At 36.5% G+C, this 22,092-nt stretch overlaps 1 protein-coding gene across 3 annotated transcripts in view; it reads right to left on the reverse strand.

Annotated features, from left to right (window-relative positions):
- ADGRB3 (adhesion G protein-coupled receptor B3) overlaps window positions 1–22,092 on the reverse strand; it is a 738,657-nt gene that overhangs the window by 365,284 nt on the left and 351,281 nt on the right. For all 3 annotated transcript variants that reach the window (XM_015136642.3, XM_015136644.3, XM_015136641.3), the window contains 2 exons: window positions 8,094–8,162; window positions 3,636–3,744 (listed from right to left, as the gene is read on the reverse strand). In XM_015136642.3, the coding sequence (XP_014992128.2) occupies window positions 3,636–3,744; window positions 8,094–8,162 (178 nt within the window). The remainder of the gene's footprint in view (window positions 1–3,635; window positions 3,745–8,093; window positions 8,163–22,092) is intronic.

Genomic DNA, 22,092 nt, shown 5'->3' on the forward strand with positions numbered 1-22,092 from the left:
TATATGTATTTAAAAATGAAAACTAAATATTCTATTGAAGCTTGATTATTTTATAAATTCACTGGTTTGAAATGCTTATTTGTAGATTATTTTCTTCCAAACCTCTGTTAAACATTTTGAGATCATAAATCTTTTAAGAAACAGATCAAAGCTATGAACATTCTCCCTACAAAAATGTACATGCACGCATATATATCAAAATGTTCATAGAATTTTTTTATCATATAAGAGCACTTCACTTATCAAAAGCTGATACAGATGGGGACATTTTTCAGAAAAAAAGAAGCTTCAAACTTTTTCATTTGAACTATTTTTGAAGAAAGTCTTTCTAATATATGTCACTCCTTTTTCTGAGATTTTAATCAGATTCTAGGAACTTTTATCTTGATGAATTAAGGCCATGCTTTTAAATATGAATTATTGTCCTAAGTCTTAGAACTAATGCTCTCAAACGTGAGACATGAGTTGTCATTTCTATAGGAAATGACAATAAGGAAAAAGTATTTCTTTGTTATTATTGTTCCAGCATTTCATCTATTCTATTTGCTATATATGTGCCTCTAATAGCACTGCTTCTGCTTCAAACTCATTCTATTTAATCCAGTAACTAGAAAACAGAAATGCTAAAACTATATTTAAAGTTGAAATAAAATAATCTACTGGTTCTGAGAGTCTTTTATTAAATTGCATGGTTTTTTTGGCATTTATATTGGACTGTTCAACTCTTTCTTCCTTCAGGAGTTTACTATCTATAGTCCAGAAAAGTGACTATATATCTATAGTCCAGAAAAGTAGCTATACATATAGACTTTATGAAAAAATAATTTATAATCTCTCTAAAATACATTATGATTTTTGAAGTTCTTTAAGTAATCTTAATCCAACACATTCTAAAGAAAATGGCCATAAGGAACAAACTTTCTTAGTTACTTAGTCTCTATTCATTTCTCACATGCTGTGTACATGCCTGTGTTCCTGCATACATGTCTGCTCAGTATAATGAGCAGACTGTTGGATAATTAATCTTTGGACTTAGAATGTAAGACAGAATGAGGGCCAACTCACATGTTTCACAACTTTCTACTGTAAAATAGTCTCTATTCATGTCCATGCTCAAAAACATTGGAAATATGAGACATAACATTATAATGTTTTACATATATAGTATCAAATTGGGTAACATAAAAAGTATTAATAGTAAGAGATCATTATTCATATTACTTAATTTGATACTAGTGTATGCAATTTGGAAAACTCCTGAATACTATGGAGCATAACTCTCAGTTCTAGTCACCAAACTACAGTGTCAGTCAGTCCCTGAGCTAACATTTGAGGAAATCAACAATAACTAAGATGTCTTTTGGGTAGTCCATATAAACAATGTTTATAATTTTTACTCACAGAACATAACTTTTAATATGGATAAGTGTTGCTATATAAACAATCAGAAGGCAGAACAATCACACTATCCTCAGGCAAGATGGACAACGATATAGGACGATATTGACTTTATTTGCAGCATTCGATTGCTTTGAGTTATGCTTAATATACCTCTTAAAGTTTAATCACATTTAAGGGAAGAAGGCAAACCTAGATAACATAATCTTATTGTGAAAAAAATACACAATATTTTCAAATATACAAACTTGGTAAGTCAAAGAAAAGTAAAGATGAATAAATGATTGCAATTTATGGACATTTGTGAAATTTTTATATCAAGTAATACTAGTGCTATAGAGAATGTGATATGCTGTGATTCTGAAACATAAATCCAAATTTAAGTTTAAATCCAATTTAAGTTTGCTAGACTCTGTGATTGGCTTTTTTATAGTTTTTTTTTTTTCTAAACACATTCTGCACAAATGCCATGTATTGATCTGAACATCCTTTTAATTAGCAATACCTTTTAGAAGTAGACATTAACATTTACAAAAAGAAGCAGAAAACAATAGTTCTTTGTTTTTCTATCTCATTTTAACTCATAAACTACTTTACCAATTGTCCAATCTGCCCCAAGACCCTTCATAACTCATTTCCTTCCCTTGGGAAAGTGGTTCTGACTTGGGTGACTAGCATCCCTGGAATCTTTCTAGGTTCCTTCCATGTGCCTTAAAACTCATAGCTGTGATTGCTAAACCTTTTCCACAGACATGATATACCTTTCCAACAAACTTTCTTTCCTTTATCTGCCCAGTCACTTTTATAATGGACATTGAATTGGGAATTTCTCTGATTTCTGAATTCACCTTTCAACAAAGATACCACCTTTGGTCTCTTTTTACTCTAATTGTCCATAAGAAGAAACAGCTTCCTCCATTACTGAACTGGCACAAGCTGCTGGACACCCACTCTGGAGAAAAGTGTAGGGCCTCCAACAGGCTCAGAAGATACATTAAGATGTTAAACTCACTGATAAGGCCTGTGCTGGATGAAGAGGATACATGGGCTCCAAAACGTCTCCAGACCTTTGAAGTATCCATTACATAGACTTTCCTCAAATGAAGAATATTATCAGTAGTTAACTGTAACCTATTGTAATCTGAGGTCACCCTGGTGAAGATATCCCAGGATAAAATGAGTCCCTGCAGGACTTAGGTACCTTCAGAAGAAATTAAGTATAAAATGAACCACCAAAAGCCTTAATCATAAAAAAAAAATATGTTCTCTACCAGTTGAACTTCCCTAGTTAATTGCCCCACCAAAGTTAGTCTCTTCCTAATCCAGAAACTAAAGCATAATTATCTGTGAATATGAATATAGGGCAACATATGTTTATTTAAACACATTACTATCTATAGTTCAGTGGTTTTTATGTTAAGAGTATTAAAGTATGACAAATGAAAGAAAATAATTCTGAATCACAGTAACATTATCAGAAGAAGCTTTAAAGAAATGAGAAAACTGTAAGCCTATGTCAATTCAATGTGTATCATTAAGAAGACTATTTCTTGGCTCTTGTTAATTTTTAACCACAAAGAGCAATGTGTCATTTGGTTAATATAATGGTTGTTGCATTACAGAGTCCACTACAGAGGGACCTGAGAGATCCACTGTGTACTGGAAGATATTCAGAAAAACTGCAGTGGCAGCAGTTGCACCATCATCTGAACCCTGGAAGGTATTCTCAATGTTCCACCACACACAGATTCAGCACCTGCCTGGGACAACCAGTGCGAAAGTAACTTGGCATCCTCAAGAACAATGTATGGAAGAGCATAAAGACTAACATGTTGTTTTCAAAATAACTAGTGTGTATACACACACATACACATTCATAACTAGATTGGATAGCAATGAGCATTTGGCAGAATGAAAAAATAAATACATATTATCCTACATATACACGTGAAGACACACACAAATAGGCCTACAAGCAGTCATACAAATGCATGAAGATAAATACAAATATATGTGTGTGTGTGTGTATATATATATATATATATGTGTGTGTATATATATATATAATGCAATGTGTTTAGGCCTATCTAAAAGTCAGACACCAAGTATTCGAAATATATTTGCTCACATGTACTTAAACATATGAATAATGAATATTATACTTGGAAACGTATGGTGCAGATACTTGCAAATTTTTTTATTTCAGAAAGTTTTTTGGGGAAAATCCTATTTCTTACCTACATTTCCAGTCATTAAGTATGAATTCTGAAAGTCCATCATCCCCATTCCAACAATGTGTATAAAATCTTCAATCACCTGCATTAACTCTATTGACCCTGGATAAATCTAGAAAAAATAAGCAAAGGTTACGTGGAATAAAAAATCGATACATACAATGGCATATATAACTGAAATTTTTTAAGCCTACATGAAATCACAAATGAGCTTTGTTCTACTTCAAAAAAATCTACAGCTGCCTATAGTTGTATTTTTTAAATTAACAGTTGAGAATGACATCAGATGTCACATGGGAGGAACTTTGGAAGTAATATGATGTAATGATTAATCCCTCATAAATCTAAGGGAACTCAAAATATCTAACAGACTGTCTCCTCAGAAAATACATGACTTTTCTTTTGATGAACTCTTTCCATCACTTAAATATAACAAAAACATAGAACACTGAAATTGGGCTCTTTACATGTTTAACTTTGCAACTACATGAGGAACACAAGAGGAAAAACAGTTAATATTGCCACCATGAAGATATTTACAAACTATTAAGTTATTGCATAATAATAAATATCTTAAGAGAAACATTTATTGTTTAATAATTATAATGTCCACCATAAGAATAATGGTAATAATTTTAACATTACAATAATATTAATAGCTCTAGTGAATGTGCTTTACATGAACAAATACAAAACACACCTGTGGGATTATTATTCATATTTTAGGAAAGAAGAAGAAAGACCTCAAGAAGGTTAAACAGCATACCTAAGGCTATATTGTATCTTTAATAGTGGCTGAGCAATACCTACCTATCTAACTGTCCATCTATGCATCTATCCATTTATCCATCTACCTACCTATCTACCTACCTACCTACAGGACCATCTACCTACAGGACCATCTGCCTCCATGGCCCGTGTGTTTCTTTCAACATCATGGCACCTCACACAGTACAAATGGACGAGTGTTTTTTTTATTTGGCAACCATGATTGTGGCAATAGTTCATAGTGTTTGGGACATAAAGGCTATTGAAAATGTCACATGCACGTGTATAACCCATAAAGCTTATAAAGTCAGCCTGCATTACATAACCACTTTAGAGGAGAAAATCTTTTGAAGTCAAGTTAATTTCTTGTGTCCATTCAGCACCACTGCATTTTCTAGCCATGAAAATTAAGTGGATTAGAGAGTTCTAGCTGCTTTGTAATCGCAAAGACTAGTGCAGAAGACAAAAAGGCATTCTGAATAGCAGAAAAGCATATAGTCAGAGCTGAAAGTGACAGCAGGCATATGTGTATTTCAAAGGGGCTTGCGGTTGTGCCTGTCTAAAAATCAGACAGTATCCACAGTATATTTACTCACATATACTTGAAGACATGAATGACGCATATTAACTTAGACATGTATAGCTGAGTTAGTTCCAACTTTTAATTGTAGAAAGATTTGGGGGATAAAACCTATCGCTTAGCTTCACTTTCAGTCATTAAACACAAATTTCGAAAGTCCATCATCCCACTTCCAAGAATGTGCCTAAGATTTTTGTTATCGCCAAGGCTTCCTGCTACTGCTGTATTTTCCCCTTATCTTTGTATAGGTGTGTATGTATATGAGTATGTGTAGTGGAAGGATGAATACAAATTAAAATAAGATGCTTATTTTTTTCTGTTGAAAATATGGGAAGAGGCTCTCCCTCCCTCAACCCCACTCTCTTCTCCCTTTTCTTAGAGCATTTACTTTTGGAAACCTAGTAACTGTAAGCACTTTTTCTCTTTGAAATGCATATCAATTTATTTAAAAGCTAAATAGTCTCCTACAGCTTAAAGATCCAGGAATGTCTCTCTTTGAAAGGTAAATATACAGAAAGATAGTGCCCCTCTTTCTCAGTTTCTGTGAAAGGTAGAAGCCTAACTTCAGAGGCCTCTTGAATTTTGCTTCAAGTGGCAAAATTGCTTCCAGTCATAAAGATATAAGGAGGTTATTTTTTTCTTTGAATAAGGCCAATTAAGTAACAAGATGGTCACCACCAATTACCAAGTGAATTTAGGATGAACTATGTGAATTTAAGATGAACTATGTGTGACAAAGGGTGCTCTTAAGTCCTCTTCAGAACTAGTTACTATTTACCTTGAGGACACTGCTAGGCTGTGTAATAGGGTCTTTGTAATGTCAGCGGATTGCCTATGATACACATTACATTCTGGTTTACTGCTTATTCAATAATGAATGTGTTTTCTTTCTCTTCTGCCTTGGTGGAGAGGTTTTTTAGGTTGACTAAAGATTCTGTTTATATTTCTCCAAGTGTAGTCAAATGTTATAGAGCAGGTTATAAAAGGTTGCCAAACTTTTTCTGTTTGCATATAGTAAATATTTTAGGCTTTGCAGGACATGAAGTCTCTGTTGTAAACCCCACTCTTTCCTTGTGGTACCAAAACAGCCATATATAGGTTATATGTAAATGAATGGGTGTGGCTATATTCCAAAATATGATTAACAAAATAAGCCTCAAGCTGGATTTGGCTCACTGGCTGCAGTTTGCTCACTCTTGCTCTAGAGACATACGAATTTTCAATGTAATAAAGAAATATCAAACATAATACATGACTAAAATGACTTGTCTTGACTAAACTGGACTTGTCAACTCCAGCCATATGGGTAGAGTGTAAAGCAGTGCTATATAGAAAGTAGTTTTTGTGTGTGTGTGTTTGCTTTTTTTACTTTAGTATGCTACGTTTTTAGTAGAATGATTAATCTAAACATAGTTTTATCCTTCGTAACTGGAACTGATGGGTAACAACTTCCGAAATGACCGTTCAAAAGAGTAAATTTTGTTTGCAAAAAACTTCCGATGTCAATAGCCACCATTTTACTCAGCTCATTTTCCAAACGTACACAGAGTTCTGTTTTATATTTACTTTTGTTAAGGTTATTACTCAAAAATAAGAAGACCCACAAATATTATCTTTGATAGATTTTAAACAGTACCTATTTCCACAAAGTTCACCCTTTGTGCCACAAACTCAATAGACCCATTCACCACCTGGCTGCATTTATGACACCACCTTTTAGTAAAAGCTACAGAACAGGGTTGTTTTTGTTTTTTCAGTTTCAAATCGTTATTTCAAAAACAGTATTAAGGATCATTATTATTGGAAAAAATACTTTAAATATAAGAATATAGCTAACTCAAAATCTCAAGGAAATAGATGGTTTATGAATTCAGGATTTTTCATTGACAAGAAGTTCTGCCACCATTCATTATTTGTTAAAGTTAGGACCTCACAGTAAATAACAGCATCTGATGAATTGCACTCTTGTTTTAAATAGGATATTATATATTTCTTCTAAATATATCCATAATTAATAGTCTCTAGCATTCTAAAAGATGTACTTAGCCTCTGCAGCTGTATTCTAAGGAAAGACACCATCTTCTTACAGTGAGTGAATGAGGCTGTCCTCTAGAAGAAAGTCAAGGACAAATATGTAACTCGAATTGGTAGAAAAAAATAGATTTAAAGTATTAAAATAAGAGTTTTTTTTTTTTTTCTGGCTATGCCCAGATGCATGAAATTTATACCTAATAATGAGGTAGACCCACACTGGACTATTTTTAGAGCTCCTGTCATAACAGGATAAAGGGCATACTTTACTCCTGAAGACCCAGAACATGATTATAAAGGGAAAACCTGAACCTCAGTAAATGTTCATTTTTTTTTTTCAAGATTATCTTATTTTTAACAAGAGTCAAGTAGAAAAACTAAAGAAGATTGACATCCAGTTAAATTACATTTACATAGAATTTTTAGAACCATATTTTTTCCCTCTTTCTAGACTTCTAACCCACTTTTCCTATAATTCGGAGGAAAAAAAAATTAGTCACTGTATATCAGTTAGGATACCACAAATGGTATTGCAAAGCATTTATAAACAATACCTTAACCAATAAGGCCACTTGCTACACTGATAAAGCATAGCAGGAAGATTTTTAAAAATCATAACATAATTTTTGGTGAGGCCTGATTTTAACAGTTCTTGGCTTTGAATAAAAATTAATCGCTCTGTCTATGATCCATATTATATGCAACATTGTAGTAAATGCAAATGGTTTTACTAGTCAAAGCTCTATACTTTCATTTGAAACATGTACTTTTAGATGTGCTGTTTTTCTCATGGTCTACAGACAAAAAAGGAACTTATTGGTTAGGCATATAATTATTACACATTAAATCCTTAAAGTTTTAAGTTGCTTAAACTAGCTCAGCTTTTTTTCACATGAATAGACATTCCTTCCAGACTGATAAGGTAAAGATCATTTGTCTCCTCAAAAATTACTAGGATATAACCTAGACTGACTTAAAAATATCTTATTTTCCTGAAATAGCAAGCCATTAATTTAGTCACATATTTTATACACTTCGTTTCGCCAGCTTCATTTTAAGTTCTGAAATAACCCCAACCTTACCTGTTGTGCATCTTCCCATTTTTCCTTGTTTTCTTCATCTAGAAGGTTGCTAACTATTTGAAAGAAGTTCTGTAAATTAAATTAGATAAAAGATTTAATATTACATGAGAGAATTATACTTTCTAATAACATCCATTTGGGTTGACTACATGGTAAAGGTATAAAAACTTTGCAATATTGCTTTATGACCCTAACATAGTATTCTAGAAGATCTCTGAGGATCCTTTTTCAGCACCATAATTCCAGGATTTTCATATACGTTCATTTTTTTGTACTCTCAGAGGAGGTCAGTATAGAGAAAACACTTTCACTCACAATTATTTGTTCCATTATGGTTTCTATATTCCACTCTGTAATGTCATTGTGTAATTATTCCATACAAGTAAGTTTGATCCTGTCTGTAATGAAAGTCATCTGTGACCAGGCATGGTGGCTCATGCCTGTAATCCCAGCACTTTGGGAGGCCGAGGTGGGCGGATCATGAAGTCAGGAGATGGAGACCATCCTGGCTAATACAGTGAAACCCTGTCTCTACTAAAAATCCAAAATAAATAAATAAATAAATAAATAAATAAATAAATAAGTTAGCTGGGTGTGGTGGTGGCACCTCTAGTCCCAGCTACTCGGGAGGTTGAGGCAGGAGAATGGCGTGAACCCAGGAGGTGGAGCTTGCGGTGAGCCAAGATTGCGCCACTGGACTCCAGCCTGGGCTATAGAGCGAGATTCCGTCTCCAAAAAAAAAAAAAAAAGAAAAAGAAAAGAAAAAAAAGAAAAGAAAAGAAAGAAAGTAATCTGTATTTGTTTCATTACAAGTTATCCTGTTAATTGTGAGTCGTGGTTGTTACTTGCAATGTTGTTTCAAAGAACACCCTAGTAAAAGTATAGGCAAAGTGGAGGAAAGACAAGCTCCCCTCAGTTGAAATCTTGACTCTGCCCTTCCTGCTCATTGTACTTTTACAACTACCAATTGCAAATATTAAATGAAATTTTCTAAGTTCCTGGAATATCACATATGCTAAGAGCACAATAAATCTTAGCTATTTTCAAATTATTACTCTTTACTCCTCTGCTTTTTGCCAGCAAGCCAACATGGGAGAATGAATAGACATGTAACATCCTTGCCATCATTCTTGTCTCTAACTGTGGAAGACCTATTGGCTTTATTTTCACCTAGCAGTACCCAGTGGTTTTTGGTTTTTCCCTTTCCTTGCAGGAAGGTCATTTTGATGTTCACATTCCATTCACACTGACAGAGAGCCGGGCTCTGTTCAGTTCTGTTTTGCAAGTGCGCATTTCACACGTGAAGGATTTTTACCAGAGAGAGACTTTTCTGTCCTTTCACACTACACTGTGCCATCAAGACATAGGAACTAGGAGAGAACAACCAGTGTGCCTTTGAAGGCAAGCTGTGACTTGGGGTCACAGGAGACCTGAGAAGTGTAAAGGGAAGGCATGGTGTTTATCTTAAGTTGCATAGGCAGTAGTGGCTTGGCTGTGTTCTCAGAAGTCATCTCTTTTGACTGTGTGTAGGTTAGCAGTAACACTGCTTCATACTGATACATTAACTTGGACCAGGACCAGGACTCCCTTGAGGGCAGAAATAATCATAACCTGTTAGACTCATCAGTCTTCCTCCCTATCCAGCTTTTCAAAACAGACATTTGCACTAATTTCAAAGAAACTCACCTGGGTGTTATTAAATTAAAAACAAAGCTGCCTCATTTCCTCTTGTGGTTTGAAGCTGTTAGTATCTATATTTAATTGCCCTATTTGTGCTATTTATTTTAATAGTTCCTGGCAATCACATGGTTGAAACACGGTTTGAGTCATAACCTCTATAAAAGTTACAGATTATTTTATGCAACTCTTAAAAAACCTGCAAGTCTGTAAGTCTGTTTTAGACCCGTTTTTCAATTCATTTAACCTTTTTGTACTACCAGCCATTTTTTTTCCACTTAAAATTTCCTGCTTGAAGTGTTAACATTTGAAGGGCTTAGTCCATTGAGCTGTAACTCTACCTATGGTCAGAAAGAATTAACCTTCAGAGTTCTCCAATTGCCTATGGTTGGTTAACTCAGTAGGGGACATGGTGCTAATGAGGCAAAAGTTGCAGGTTTTATTCCTGTACATGCCAGTTAGCTGTGCTGAGGTCCATGACCTCGGTCTGCATTCTAACCCCTGCCAGCTTTCATACAAAATGCATGCTGCTGCTAACAACAGACACCAAGAGAACAGGAAGCAATTTGTGCAACTGCATCTCCATTTCTGGAAAAAAAAAATTTATTTTCACAAAGCATGTTTTGCTGACAGTGGGTCGGTGACTCCTTGCTGTACATGAAGGCCATTGCATACACAAAATTCCTTGATGAAAACAATAAATTCAGAGTTCAGTTCTTTTTTTAAATCACTGAAGGGCACACATAAAAAACACAAATTATTAAAATATATGTTGAGCCAACCAAACATAGCATTTTGTACTATTCTTCAAGCATTTTGTACTATTCTTCAAGGCCAACAATGTGGCTTTACTAAATCAGAGTGGGAAGGCAGTACAGAATAAAGTTATTTGTTCTCACTATTGATTAGACTTTGGAATAATCAGTAGTAGTGCCCTGACTAATGAAATCCATGTAGGGGTACAGTGAGCTAAGTCTGAATATCTCAAGCAGTGGGGCAACATTTATGGAAGACTAAGTCTTTCTTGTTCATCAGTGTATCCTCAGTGCATATGACTTGCTCATAGCAGATATTTAATAAAGTCCTACATTTAAAACAAAATTTAAGTTGCAAAGTCAGTACATCTCAGCTTGTTTCTTTTTTCTTTATTTTTCCAACTTTACTTTTAGATTCAGGGGATACATGTACAGGTGTGTTACCTGGTTTTATTGTGTGATGCTGAGGTTTGGAGTATGAATGATTCCATCACCTAGGTACTAAGTACAGTACCCACTAGTTAGGTTTGTAGCCCCTTCCCTTCTCCTTCCCTCCCTCCCCACTCTATTAGTCCCCAGTATCTATTTTTGCCATTTTTATGTGCATGAGTACACAATATTTAGCTCCCACTTATAAGTGAGAACATGCAGTATTTGGTTTTCTGTTCCTGCATTAATTTGCTTAGGATAATGGCCTCCAGCTGCATCCATGTTGCTGCACAGGGCATGATTTCATTCTTTTTAATGGCTGCATAATATTCCATAGTGTACATGTACCACATTTTGCACCTCAGCTTTCCTAAAAATATTTAGCACCATTTCTTTCAGCTGGCCTTGCTCTAACTTGTCTCACACATATATAAAATATTATATATATATATACACACACACACATATTATATATATACACACATACTAATACATACTGAATATATATTCACTTTGACATTTACTAAACTATCAGACTGATAAATAGAACCAAACCTAACAGAACAGCTCTTTGAAGAGGTGACTCATGACATTTCAGGCCGCATGACTGAATTTTTCAAAGTGTGAAGCTCCTTCTGTGGTAGCAGAGCCACTACTTGCTAGTATTCTTTTAAAACTCCATTAATGGTGATAATCGCTCTTTTGATGATTTACGGATTAGGTCACTTATGTCAATCCCTAAAATAAAAAGGTCAACATCTTACAGTAGGTTTTGCCTCACTTTTTTGCTTTTTTTGTTTTTTGATTTTTTTTTTTCAGTCACCCCTGATCTCCATGACCTAGACTGATTTGAAAAACTGAGTGTCCTTGGAAGAATCTGAGCTGTTTGGAGTTTGAATGAGGCAGACCCCGTTTAACATTTTCCCCATCAATTATTAACTGTATTGTTATGGGCAGATGTTGCCCACCTATGCTTTATTTCTTGAATCTGTAATACAGGAGTAATAATAGCTACCTAGCAGAGCTATTGTGAAGCTTGGAGTTAATTCTTAACACAGTATCTGATGCATGGCAAGTGCTCGATATATGGTAACTTTATGATTTTATTACCTTTATGTTATATATTTTTTATGACTGGCTGCATGATTTGTATTCATTGCCACATTATGGCAAATATGCACCTATAATTCTGAGATAGACTTTCACAACCAGTAGCATTCTCCTCTATCCTCTTTAATGTCTCTTCCTCTCTCAGCAATATGTACAGAACAGAATTGATTCACCACTAACTCTGGGGAACAGGAACATAATTTGTTCAGCAGAAGTCTCTTCTTTCTAAAAATGTGCTCTGTGGGGAGGGGGTTTCAGGGTAGTTAGTATTAGATACCTACTATATGAGAGGCACCATGGTGAATGGTTGTGGTACACAAAGGTCAAAGAGGCATGATAATTCTTTCTTTGCAGGAAGTATTACAAAAATCAGGGCAATAAATGTATGCTATAAAGAAAAGCATAAATCCTTCTGTGACATTCAAAGTAGAGGCCCTAGATTTGGCTATACAAGACAAAAAGGACACTTTATTTTATGGAAAGCAGTAAAACATTCTGTTTTTACTTCTGATTGGCTTCCACTTGGCAGATTTCTTATGGATTATACACAATTTTTTATAAATATACTAAAATATGTCTTAGCATTTTGCTTTCGCTGAATTCCTATTTCCATGGAAATAGAGTTTTAGATTAGGCTAGCAATTTCAGCCACAGGAAATGTGCTCTCCTCCATCTTAACCAGTAGCAAAATGGTTGGACACCAAGGGACAAAGACAAGCCCTAAGAGTCGAATTTAGTAAGGTAGATCTGAAGTTTTGAAAGAATTACAGTGACTCTGACTAGAAATATAGAGGGAACTATTAGAAAGGCTTAACAGCAAACAAGGAAGCAGGGATAAGCCATTAGGATAAGGATGCATAACATAGGATAGATCATTGATCCCCAACCTAGAGATCAACTAGTTGACGGCTGCAAGGCCATGTGTGATCCAGCCGCTTCCCGACTCTCCAAATTTATCTCATGCCCTCCTGCCCCATGCTCTATTTGTACTCCAAGTTCCTTAGACTTCTTCATGCATCCCACACTATTTTTCTGCCCTGCCTGTAGGCCTGTTTACATGCTGTTTGCTTTCTTGGACTGCTATTCTTTCTGTTCTTTACTCAGATAACATTTTCTTATCCTTTATGTCCAGATTTACATGCAATTTCCTCAAAAAGGCCTTATGAGATCATCACCCCTCCCCCAATTATACAGAGTTGGATATTTTCTTTTTCTCTTGGTACTGTGTGACCTTTTCTGGAAGTATATAGGATTTTGAAGTTATGATTTATTTGTATGACGATTGGTTTAGGGCTTTTCCCTCTACTAGCTTATAATCGAGTTATTTCTATTTTTTCACTCTTGTGCCCCCAGTGCACAACATCAGGCACAGCAGCATGTAAGTACTCAACTATTTAAAATTGATGCATTACATGTCCACTGTGTGTAAGGAAATGGGCTAAGCATTCATGGATTTTTTTTTTAATCGAAAACAATAAAAAGTTTATACCTAATTTACTGCCTCTTTTTCGATTCAACACTCTCCTCTTCCAGTGATGCTTTTAATGCTACCGGGGCTCTCCTTATGGTCCAGGGAATGAGAGATGACACTTATTTTTACAGATAAGAAAACTAGTTATCTTGAACAAGTATGGGATCGACCTCTTCTTATTTTCAACAGCATTTGAAGACTCAACATCATCCTTGAGCACAAATATATACTTTTGAGAAGTTGTAGGACTACAGGAAGTGGCTGTGGATATTCAACCCTGGTCCTTAAACTCACATGTAGCAACAAGCAAGGAATGGGACTCCTCTTCCATAAACCCACGAACTTCATAAACCCAGTTCATCCTATGCCAAACACAGGGAACCCTCCCTATGCATCACTACCCTTACCCTGATCCTGGCGAGATGCACTTGGTAGTACAAGTTCTTCTTTGTTCAGCAAAGGAATGGCATGAAGAAAGTTATAAACATATCAGCCAGAGAGTAAAGTCAGGGGGCTTTGGCAAGAAAAAAGAATGAAGAAAAGAACATCACTAGAAAGCATTATCAATAGCCCCAAATAGTGATTATTAAGGCCTAAAGGAGAACAGTGGATGTGCAAATGAAAAAGCAAGGAAAGGTATACTAAATACTTAAACAGAAATGTATTTCCTTATTCAAGTAGTAGTTATTGAATGCCTTCTCTATATTTGGCTGTTCTGTTCTAAGTGCTGTGAATATGATAGTGAACAAGACATATGAGGGTTACTTCCCTCATTGAATTTATGCTCTAGTGGGTAAAGAGAACAAAAAGTAAGCAAATACATTTAAAAGGATGATTTCAGACAGTGATTGCAACAGTTTGAATATGATGCCTCCAAAATTCAGCTGTTGCCAATGTGATGTTATTAAGAGTTGGGGCCTTTAAAAGGTAATTATGCCATGAGGACTCCTCTCTTGTGAATAGAATTACTGCCCTTATAAAAGAAGCTTACTGCAGTGTTTGGCTAACATACCCTTCTGTTTTCCACTATATCAGGACCCAGAGTTCCTCACCTCTAAAGGATGCAGCAACAAGGCATCAGCTTGGAAGCAGAGAGCAGCTATCACCAGACAACTGAACCTGCCACCCGTACCTTGATGTTGGACTTTCCAACCTCCAGAACTGTGGGAAATACATTTTTATTCGTTATCAATTACCCAGTCTCAGTATTTCGTTATAGCATCACAAATGGACTGAGACAGTGACACAAAAACAAAATAGGTTATAGGAATAGACTGAATAGGTCAGCAAGGAGTATGTGTGTGTGTGTGTGTGTGTGTGTGTGTGTGTGTGTGCGTGTGTGTGTGTGTGTGTGTGAGACAGAGAGAGAGAGAGAGAGAGAAAGAGAGAGAGAGAGAGAGAAAGAGAGAGAGAGATTACTTTAGATTAGATGGTCAGAAGGAAAGACCTTTCTAAGAAGGCTACATTTGAACTGAGACCAGAATAATAAAAAAGAGACAGCCACACGAAGACCTGAGGAAGACAGTTCCAGAAAAAAAGGGAAGAGGATGTTCAAATTCCCTGGGTAAATGACAGTCTGAACAAGTTTGAGAAATAGAAAGAAAGATAACATAACTAGAGTTGAAGAGGGGGCTGGGTGAGGTGAAGGGATGAAAATATTAATAGAGAATGAAAATCATACACAGGGGTCAGGTAAAGTAGGCTTTGGTCCCACAGTGGTTCTGTTACATGAGTTGTACTAAAAATCAAGGTCTAGCTTTGGCCACTGAGTGGAAAATAAAGTATAGGAGAGTAAGAGTAAAAACAGGAAGATTAGAATGCAGTTTGTCGTAATTATTGAGGCCAGAGATGACAGCAGCTTGGTTTAGAGAAACGACATGATGACAGATTGCACGGGAGAAGCAGCACAGATTCAAAGGTAAGGCTTTGGTTCATAGCTCAGGTAGCTGAGGGTGATGAGTTAGCCATGCTACCACATAAGCAGCAGCAGTGTTGAGAAGAGAAAGTGACCTTTGTTTTGTTCAAGTTGAGTATGAGGGATCTAAAACATAGCTAAGAAAAGAGACCCAGTGGACAGGTTTAACTACAAGCCTACAGTTCAAGAGGAAAAAATTTGTGAACAATTAAACTGGAGGCTTTTGAGACAAAAAAAAAAAAGAAAACAAAATTAATATTATCATGACTAGAGCTGAGTGGCATGAAGTCATAGTTAAAATATAGAAGGTAAATTCATAAGAAGAGAAATAAATAAAAAAATGATGAGGAAGTAAGAAAGAAAGCAGGACAGACAGGTAACAGAATAATATGAATTTTAAATCCCAGCTCTTTGGGAGGTCTAGGTGGGTGGATCACCTGAGGTCAAGAGTTCGAGACCAGCCTGGCCAACATGGTGAAACCCTGTCTCTACTAAAAATAAAATAAAATTAGCCAAGCATGGTGGTGCACGCCTGTAATCCTAGCTACTCAGGAGGCTGAGGCAGGAGAATCGCTTGAACCTGGGAAGCAGAGGTTGCAGTGAGCCAAGATCACGCCACTGCACTCCAGCCTGGGTGACAGAGCGAGACTCCATCTTAAGAAAAAAAAAGAAAAAGGAAAAAAAAAAAAAAAGAAGACTCTCCACTGCTGAGATTAATTCAGAGGAGACAGACCATTCCTTTAACTAGGTAAAAATCCAGTGTTCAAAATATAGTGTATAGGTTGGTGCAAAAGTAAATGCGGGTTTTTTGTTTTCCATTAAAAACTGCAATTACTTTAGCATCAACCTAATAGTAGATCTCATTTTTTGTTTTGCCCTAATGCACTTGGCTGATAACATTTGCATGTGTGATACATAAAACCATGAATACATCCATATTATAGATTAAAGAAGGGATCACAGGTTCCCTGTGTTATGGCTGCGACTTTACCTCATAGCATCCTATTCTATTCAAGAAAGTATACTGAAATGAAATTAAGTAAGAACAACATTATTATGGAAATCATCTTGAGTTTACTCTTTTCAAAAAAATACTAAGTAATCTCTAAAGAGTGCTCTAGGTACTTTTTTGGTAATAGGTGAATAGGCAAAATAACTCCTAATCAAGCAAGACCAAGAGGCCCAATACCATGGTTTAGACCTTTTATCCAGAATGTCTATCAAAGCAGCACATCAACTGAGCATTAGTAACTGAAAACTAACAAGGATTCAGAAGGGCACAATATTATAATATAGGATGTCATCTAGCAGGTTTCAGAAACCAAGGCATAAGAAGAATATAATCTAGAGTCAAAAATCTGAGCCACTGGAAAACTGGGAGACAAAAGATAGGAGGACATCGGAAGGACAAGGATATCAAGGTCAGCAGTGGGATCTGCAGCAGACCAGATGGCCTGACCTGACAGTGGTGTTCAGAGGGCTTCTGATGGCAGGGCTGGACTGACCCTGCTCTCCCACTGCAACCTGCCAGACCAAAAGGAATGTGAGAACAGATAATTGAAATTAATATCTCCTAATAGTCACTAGGTTAGGGGAAAGAAGTCTTTAAGAACACCCTTTATATATATATATATATACACACACACACACACTTCTTTTAGCACTGACTCATTTGAAAACTTCACAAGAACAATGTTCCAGGAATCACTGTCTTTCACACTAATCTCATTACCTTGCCATGATGTAAGAGAGTTTCACCTGTGGAGTCCCAGAATGGCTCAGATGGGGAATTTTTTATACCATGCTCTCAGTATCTCTGAGTTATCTTTAGGATCAAGGATTCCAACAAGAGGTAACAGAGTAATTCTGCTGTGAGGTATACTAGATGGGATGAGGCTAAGTGGAAAGAATAAGCCATCCAATCTTTAGTGCTTTGAGGCATGAGCTCAGTATTGCCTACAGTCCTCTTTTAAAAATGAAAGGTAAAAATAGTTAGTGATACTAATACCATTATATATGATTTTTCCCCAGACATAGCCTGAGAGAACAGCCAATGTTATAAAAACATCATAATTTAGTGTGACAAAATCATCATCATATTCAGACAGGAGATGCTTCTTAAGTGAGGAAGAAGGTAAGGAGTGATTCCTCAAGTTTGGTAGACCTGGCTGATATACCTAAGGGCCACCATGTGAGAGATGCCTGCACACATCTCAAGTTTAGACCCTTACAAGACTACAGGCAGTAGTCACAGCAGGTCCAGTCCTGAAGAAAGATGACTGATACAGACCCCTTCAATAAAAGAAAATTCTCATAGTCCTTCAAGATTCCTTGTTATAGGCTCACTGTATCTCAGCACCCCGCAACCCACTCCAAAATCTTTATGTTAAAGTCCTAGTACCCAGTAGCTCAGATGTGATTGTCTTTGGACATAGGGTTGTTAAAAAGGAAATTAAGTTAGAAAGAGTGAATCAGTGTGGGCCCTAATCTAATCTGACTGGTGCCCTTTAAGAAGAGGAGATTAGAACACACAGAGAGACACCAGGGATGCAAGTGTGTAGAGAAAAAGACCATGTGAAAAAGACAGAGAGAGAAGGCAGCCATCTACAAGCCAAAGAGAGAGGCCTCCTGAGAAACTCAACCTGCCGAGACCTTGATCTTGGAGATCTAGCCTCCAGAACTGAGAGAAAATAAATGTTGTTGTTTAAGTCACTCAGTTTGTGGTATTTGTTATAGTAGCCCTAATACACCAAAACACTCTTCAATAAAAACTTTTTAAAACAGAAAAATATTTGATAATAAATGGAATCACAATATAAAACCATTTGTAACTTTTGCTAATGCAAATCTCAATATTTTCTTGACTCTGAAGAAAATAATAGGAGCTTTGGAAAGGGTAAAACTAGCAGTCTCATGTTTTATTGTATTTTTAAAGAACTTGATCAAACTAATGTATTTACTCCACATGGCATTTACCAATTGATACACTGCACTTTATACATTCTTCAAACTACTTTACCTCTCTTCCTCTTCCCACATGGCTGTGGTGCATACTCCGGGCTCTTCTATGGAGCTTGTTAGTTTCTCTCAGTCACCAGCTATCTTCTAGATTCGTTCATGGTAGGATATAACCATGTTGGGTTGTGAAGCAAGATCTGTTGCTTCATATTTCACCCACTTAAGAAAGTTATTTCCCATTAAATTTCTTATTTTCATATTTACAATAAGGGTGGGGTTTAAATACTATCTAGAAAGTGATGCTAGTTACGTTAGGCTCTCTCTACCACAGAGAAATGATAGTAAATCTTCTCAGGCTGTTAAGCATTGAAAACAGCAGCCATTTAGATGACTTGGAGTGATTGTTGACTGGGAGCTACTGTCTTGTACCTGGCTTATTTTCTACTGAGCCAGGCATCCTGGCTATTGATTGAAGCAATTTTTCTCACCCCCTTGCTCTCTAACTACAAAATGGCCCTTCAGTGTTGACCTTAAAGAAGAGTGTTGCTTTTTGTTTCCATTTTCCCTGATACATTTCCTGCCCTTTTCTTCCATAATAAGTGAAAAAAAAAAAAAAGCAGTGCCCACACTCCCTTAGGTGGTTCCATGAGAAACATTCAACCTTTCTTTCTTGGCAGGAGAGATACCAAATATACATCTGCATTGGCAGTAGCTACCTGTGCTCCAAGGACTGTAAATTTTTGCTCTATTTTTGTCTTGTTGGATGATAATAATAGTCACATTTCTTGAGACCTACCAGGTGTCAGGTACTGAGTAAGTATTTCACACAGTAAGTTTAACCTTCACATGAATCCTATAAGGTGGGTACTATTATCCCATATTGTTGAATAGAAAATGGAGGCATAGAGTGGTTGAATAACTTGTCTCAGATCACAGAGCTAACAAGTGTTAAAGCCACATCCGGAAGCTCAGAGCAAGTACTCTTAGCCATCACACCCTACTCCCTTGCTTCCATTCCCTATCTCCCTTACTCATGTTTGAGAAAATTATTAGCCTTTCTGGTTACATAATGCCTGTCGAGCAGAGGATCTCAAGGTATCAGGTTGTGTCTTGAAGGCTAGAGTTGTACTGTAATTCGAAACCAGAAAAGCCTCCCCAGATCTTATTTAGTCAACAAAATTATACTACCTCTACAGATGAGGTCTATCATTATATGAGGGTATTATATTATTATATTAATAGCTGCTTCCACATTTATCAACCCAATCTTTAATATAAAAAAGCGAATGGTGTCTGGCATTAAAACCAATGGAGAAATCATACTCCAAGGTCTTCACCAAGTGACTTAATCTATTGATAATCAGCATGGGAGTAATCCACGGTGCAACATATCTGCTTGCTCATCAAGTGTTTTAAGATAAAAGATGTGGCCAGGCACAGTGGCTCACATCTATAATCCTAGCGTTTTGGGAGGCCAAGGTGGGTGGATCACGAGGTCGAGAGATCGAGACCATCCTGGCCAACATGGTGAAACCCCGTCTCTACTGAAAATACAAAAATTAGCCAGGCGTGGTAGTGTGCGCCTGTAGTCCCAGCTATTCAAAAGCCTGAGGCAGGAGAATCGCTTGGAGGTTGCAGTGAGCCGAGATCGTGCCACTGTACTCCAGCCTGGCGACAGAGAAAAACTCCATCAATCAATCAATCAATCAATCAATAAAGATGCTTGGTTTTATTGAAATTACTACTTCTGCTTTCAGTTTAATTCCTTGATCACCTATCTCTGAATCATTTGTTTAGAATATAGTCTGAACTTAAAAAAGAAATCAGAAAACTAAGGTTAGAGCTTCCTATTTAATCTCAGCTATTGAGAAACAAATTTCTTAAACCCAGGGGATGTATCAGATAAACAAGTAGCATTCCAATGTTGAGTAATGACCTGTTTCAAGGTCATGATTAACTTTTCTTAATGAAATAGAAAATAATGGAGAATACCAGAGTGTATTATTACACATAGTGAGGTAAATATTATTTTGGAAAACTCTACTTTTCAACTGTATGTTAATGTAACTGTGTGTTTTACAGCAGGTCACAGTAAAAAAAACATTGGGAAAACACTGATCTTCTGTTAGGTCCACAGAAGTAGGAACATGCCTGGGTAGAAACAGGTCCTTGCATTCAGATAAGTTTCAGGAACACAGTACACTGTGAGGGTCTGTGGACATTTCTATGTGTGTATTTTTTCCAATATTTTCTTTCTTCATCTCCCAAATCTAAACTGTTTCAAGGGCCTTTCTTTTCTTCCATGAAGATGTTTCTTTCCTCTTTTCTGAGCCACTGTCACTAAGACATGTTCTCTTCCTTTCTCATATCTAGGTCACTGCCACAGCAACTCCATGGGCTTATTCCCCCTCCTTCCCTACTCTTTCTCTACTCACCAATCCATGTTATTTACCTTTTCAGACCATCTTTCCAAAAACTGTCTTTATATTTAGTAAATCTGTTTATAGTGAACCAAGTTCAAACTCTTTTATGTGGCCTCAACTTTCCTGCCTTTATGATCTGCATTTTCCACCATGCATCCTATTTTCCAAAATATTTTCCAAAGTAGGATGCATGGTGGAAAACGCAGATCATAAAGGCAGGAAGGTTTTTCTAATGGACGTGCCATTCTTACACTACTTCTATGCTTTTGACTGCATAGTTTAATTATTGTTTCTGTACCTAACTTGCTTCTCCAAATTCTATCTTAAGTCCTAACTCTCCCAAGGCCTTTTTTTTTTTTTTTTTTTTTTTTTTTTGAGACGGAGTCTCGCTCTGTCGCCCAGGCTGGAGTGCAGTGGCCGGATCTCAGCTCACTGCAAGCTCCGCCTCCCGGGTTCACGGCTTTCTCCTGCCTCGGCCTCCCGAGTAGCTGGGACTACAGGCGCCCGCCACCTCGCCCGGCTAGATTTTTTTTGTATTTTTAGTACAGACGGGGTTTCACCATGTTAGCCAGGATGGTCTGGATCTCCTGACCTCGTGATTCGCCCGTCTCGGCCTCCCAAAGTGCTGGGATTACAGGCTTGAGCCACCGCACCCGGCCTTTTCCCATGACTTCTTTACTTACTGCTGTTGTTCAGACCTCTTTCAAAAATTCATAGAAGTGGAACATGCTATACTTATATCAGTGTAGCCTCACTCAAGTCATTTTTTTCTTCTACATAACTTCTATATAACTCAAGTTATTATAAGCAGCTTGAGGGCAAGACCCAGGTTTTTCTTCTGTGCTGGTAATTAAAATACTAGCAATAATGACATTATGTAGTACCCACTATGTGCCAAGTAATTAATAAATATTATGTATGGACTCATATATTTCTGAGCCTCACCTTATCCCTGGAAAATAGATAACAGTTAACCTTCTGATTAAATATTTATATTTCTGAATTCACCTATGTGTTAAAATTTATTTGTAAGATTGAAACTAAAATGCACAGCACCATCATAGCCAATGGTGGACATGCACAAAGTGGTAAAAATTTTGAGTTGGCCAATGTGCATGTTTCTAGCTGAGGTCTAACATGATGATGCCCTGCCTTTTTGTTTTAACCCTTATCTTATAACCAAGTATCCATTTCAGATCTTTTTACTGCCACATGTTTCATACTTTTGGGGCTTTTTTATGTTGTTGATTTCACTGCTTAA

This window comes from Macaca mulatta, chromosome 4 (genome assembly GCF_049350105.2).
Source record: "Macaca mulatta isolate MMU2019108-1 chromosome 4, T2T-MMU8v2.0, whole genome shotgun sequence".
Lineage (NCBI taxonomy): Eukaryota > Metazoa > Chordata > Mammalia > Primates > Cercopithecidae > Macaca > Macaca mulatta.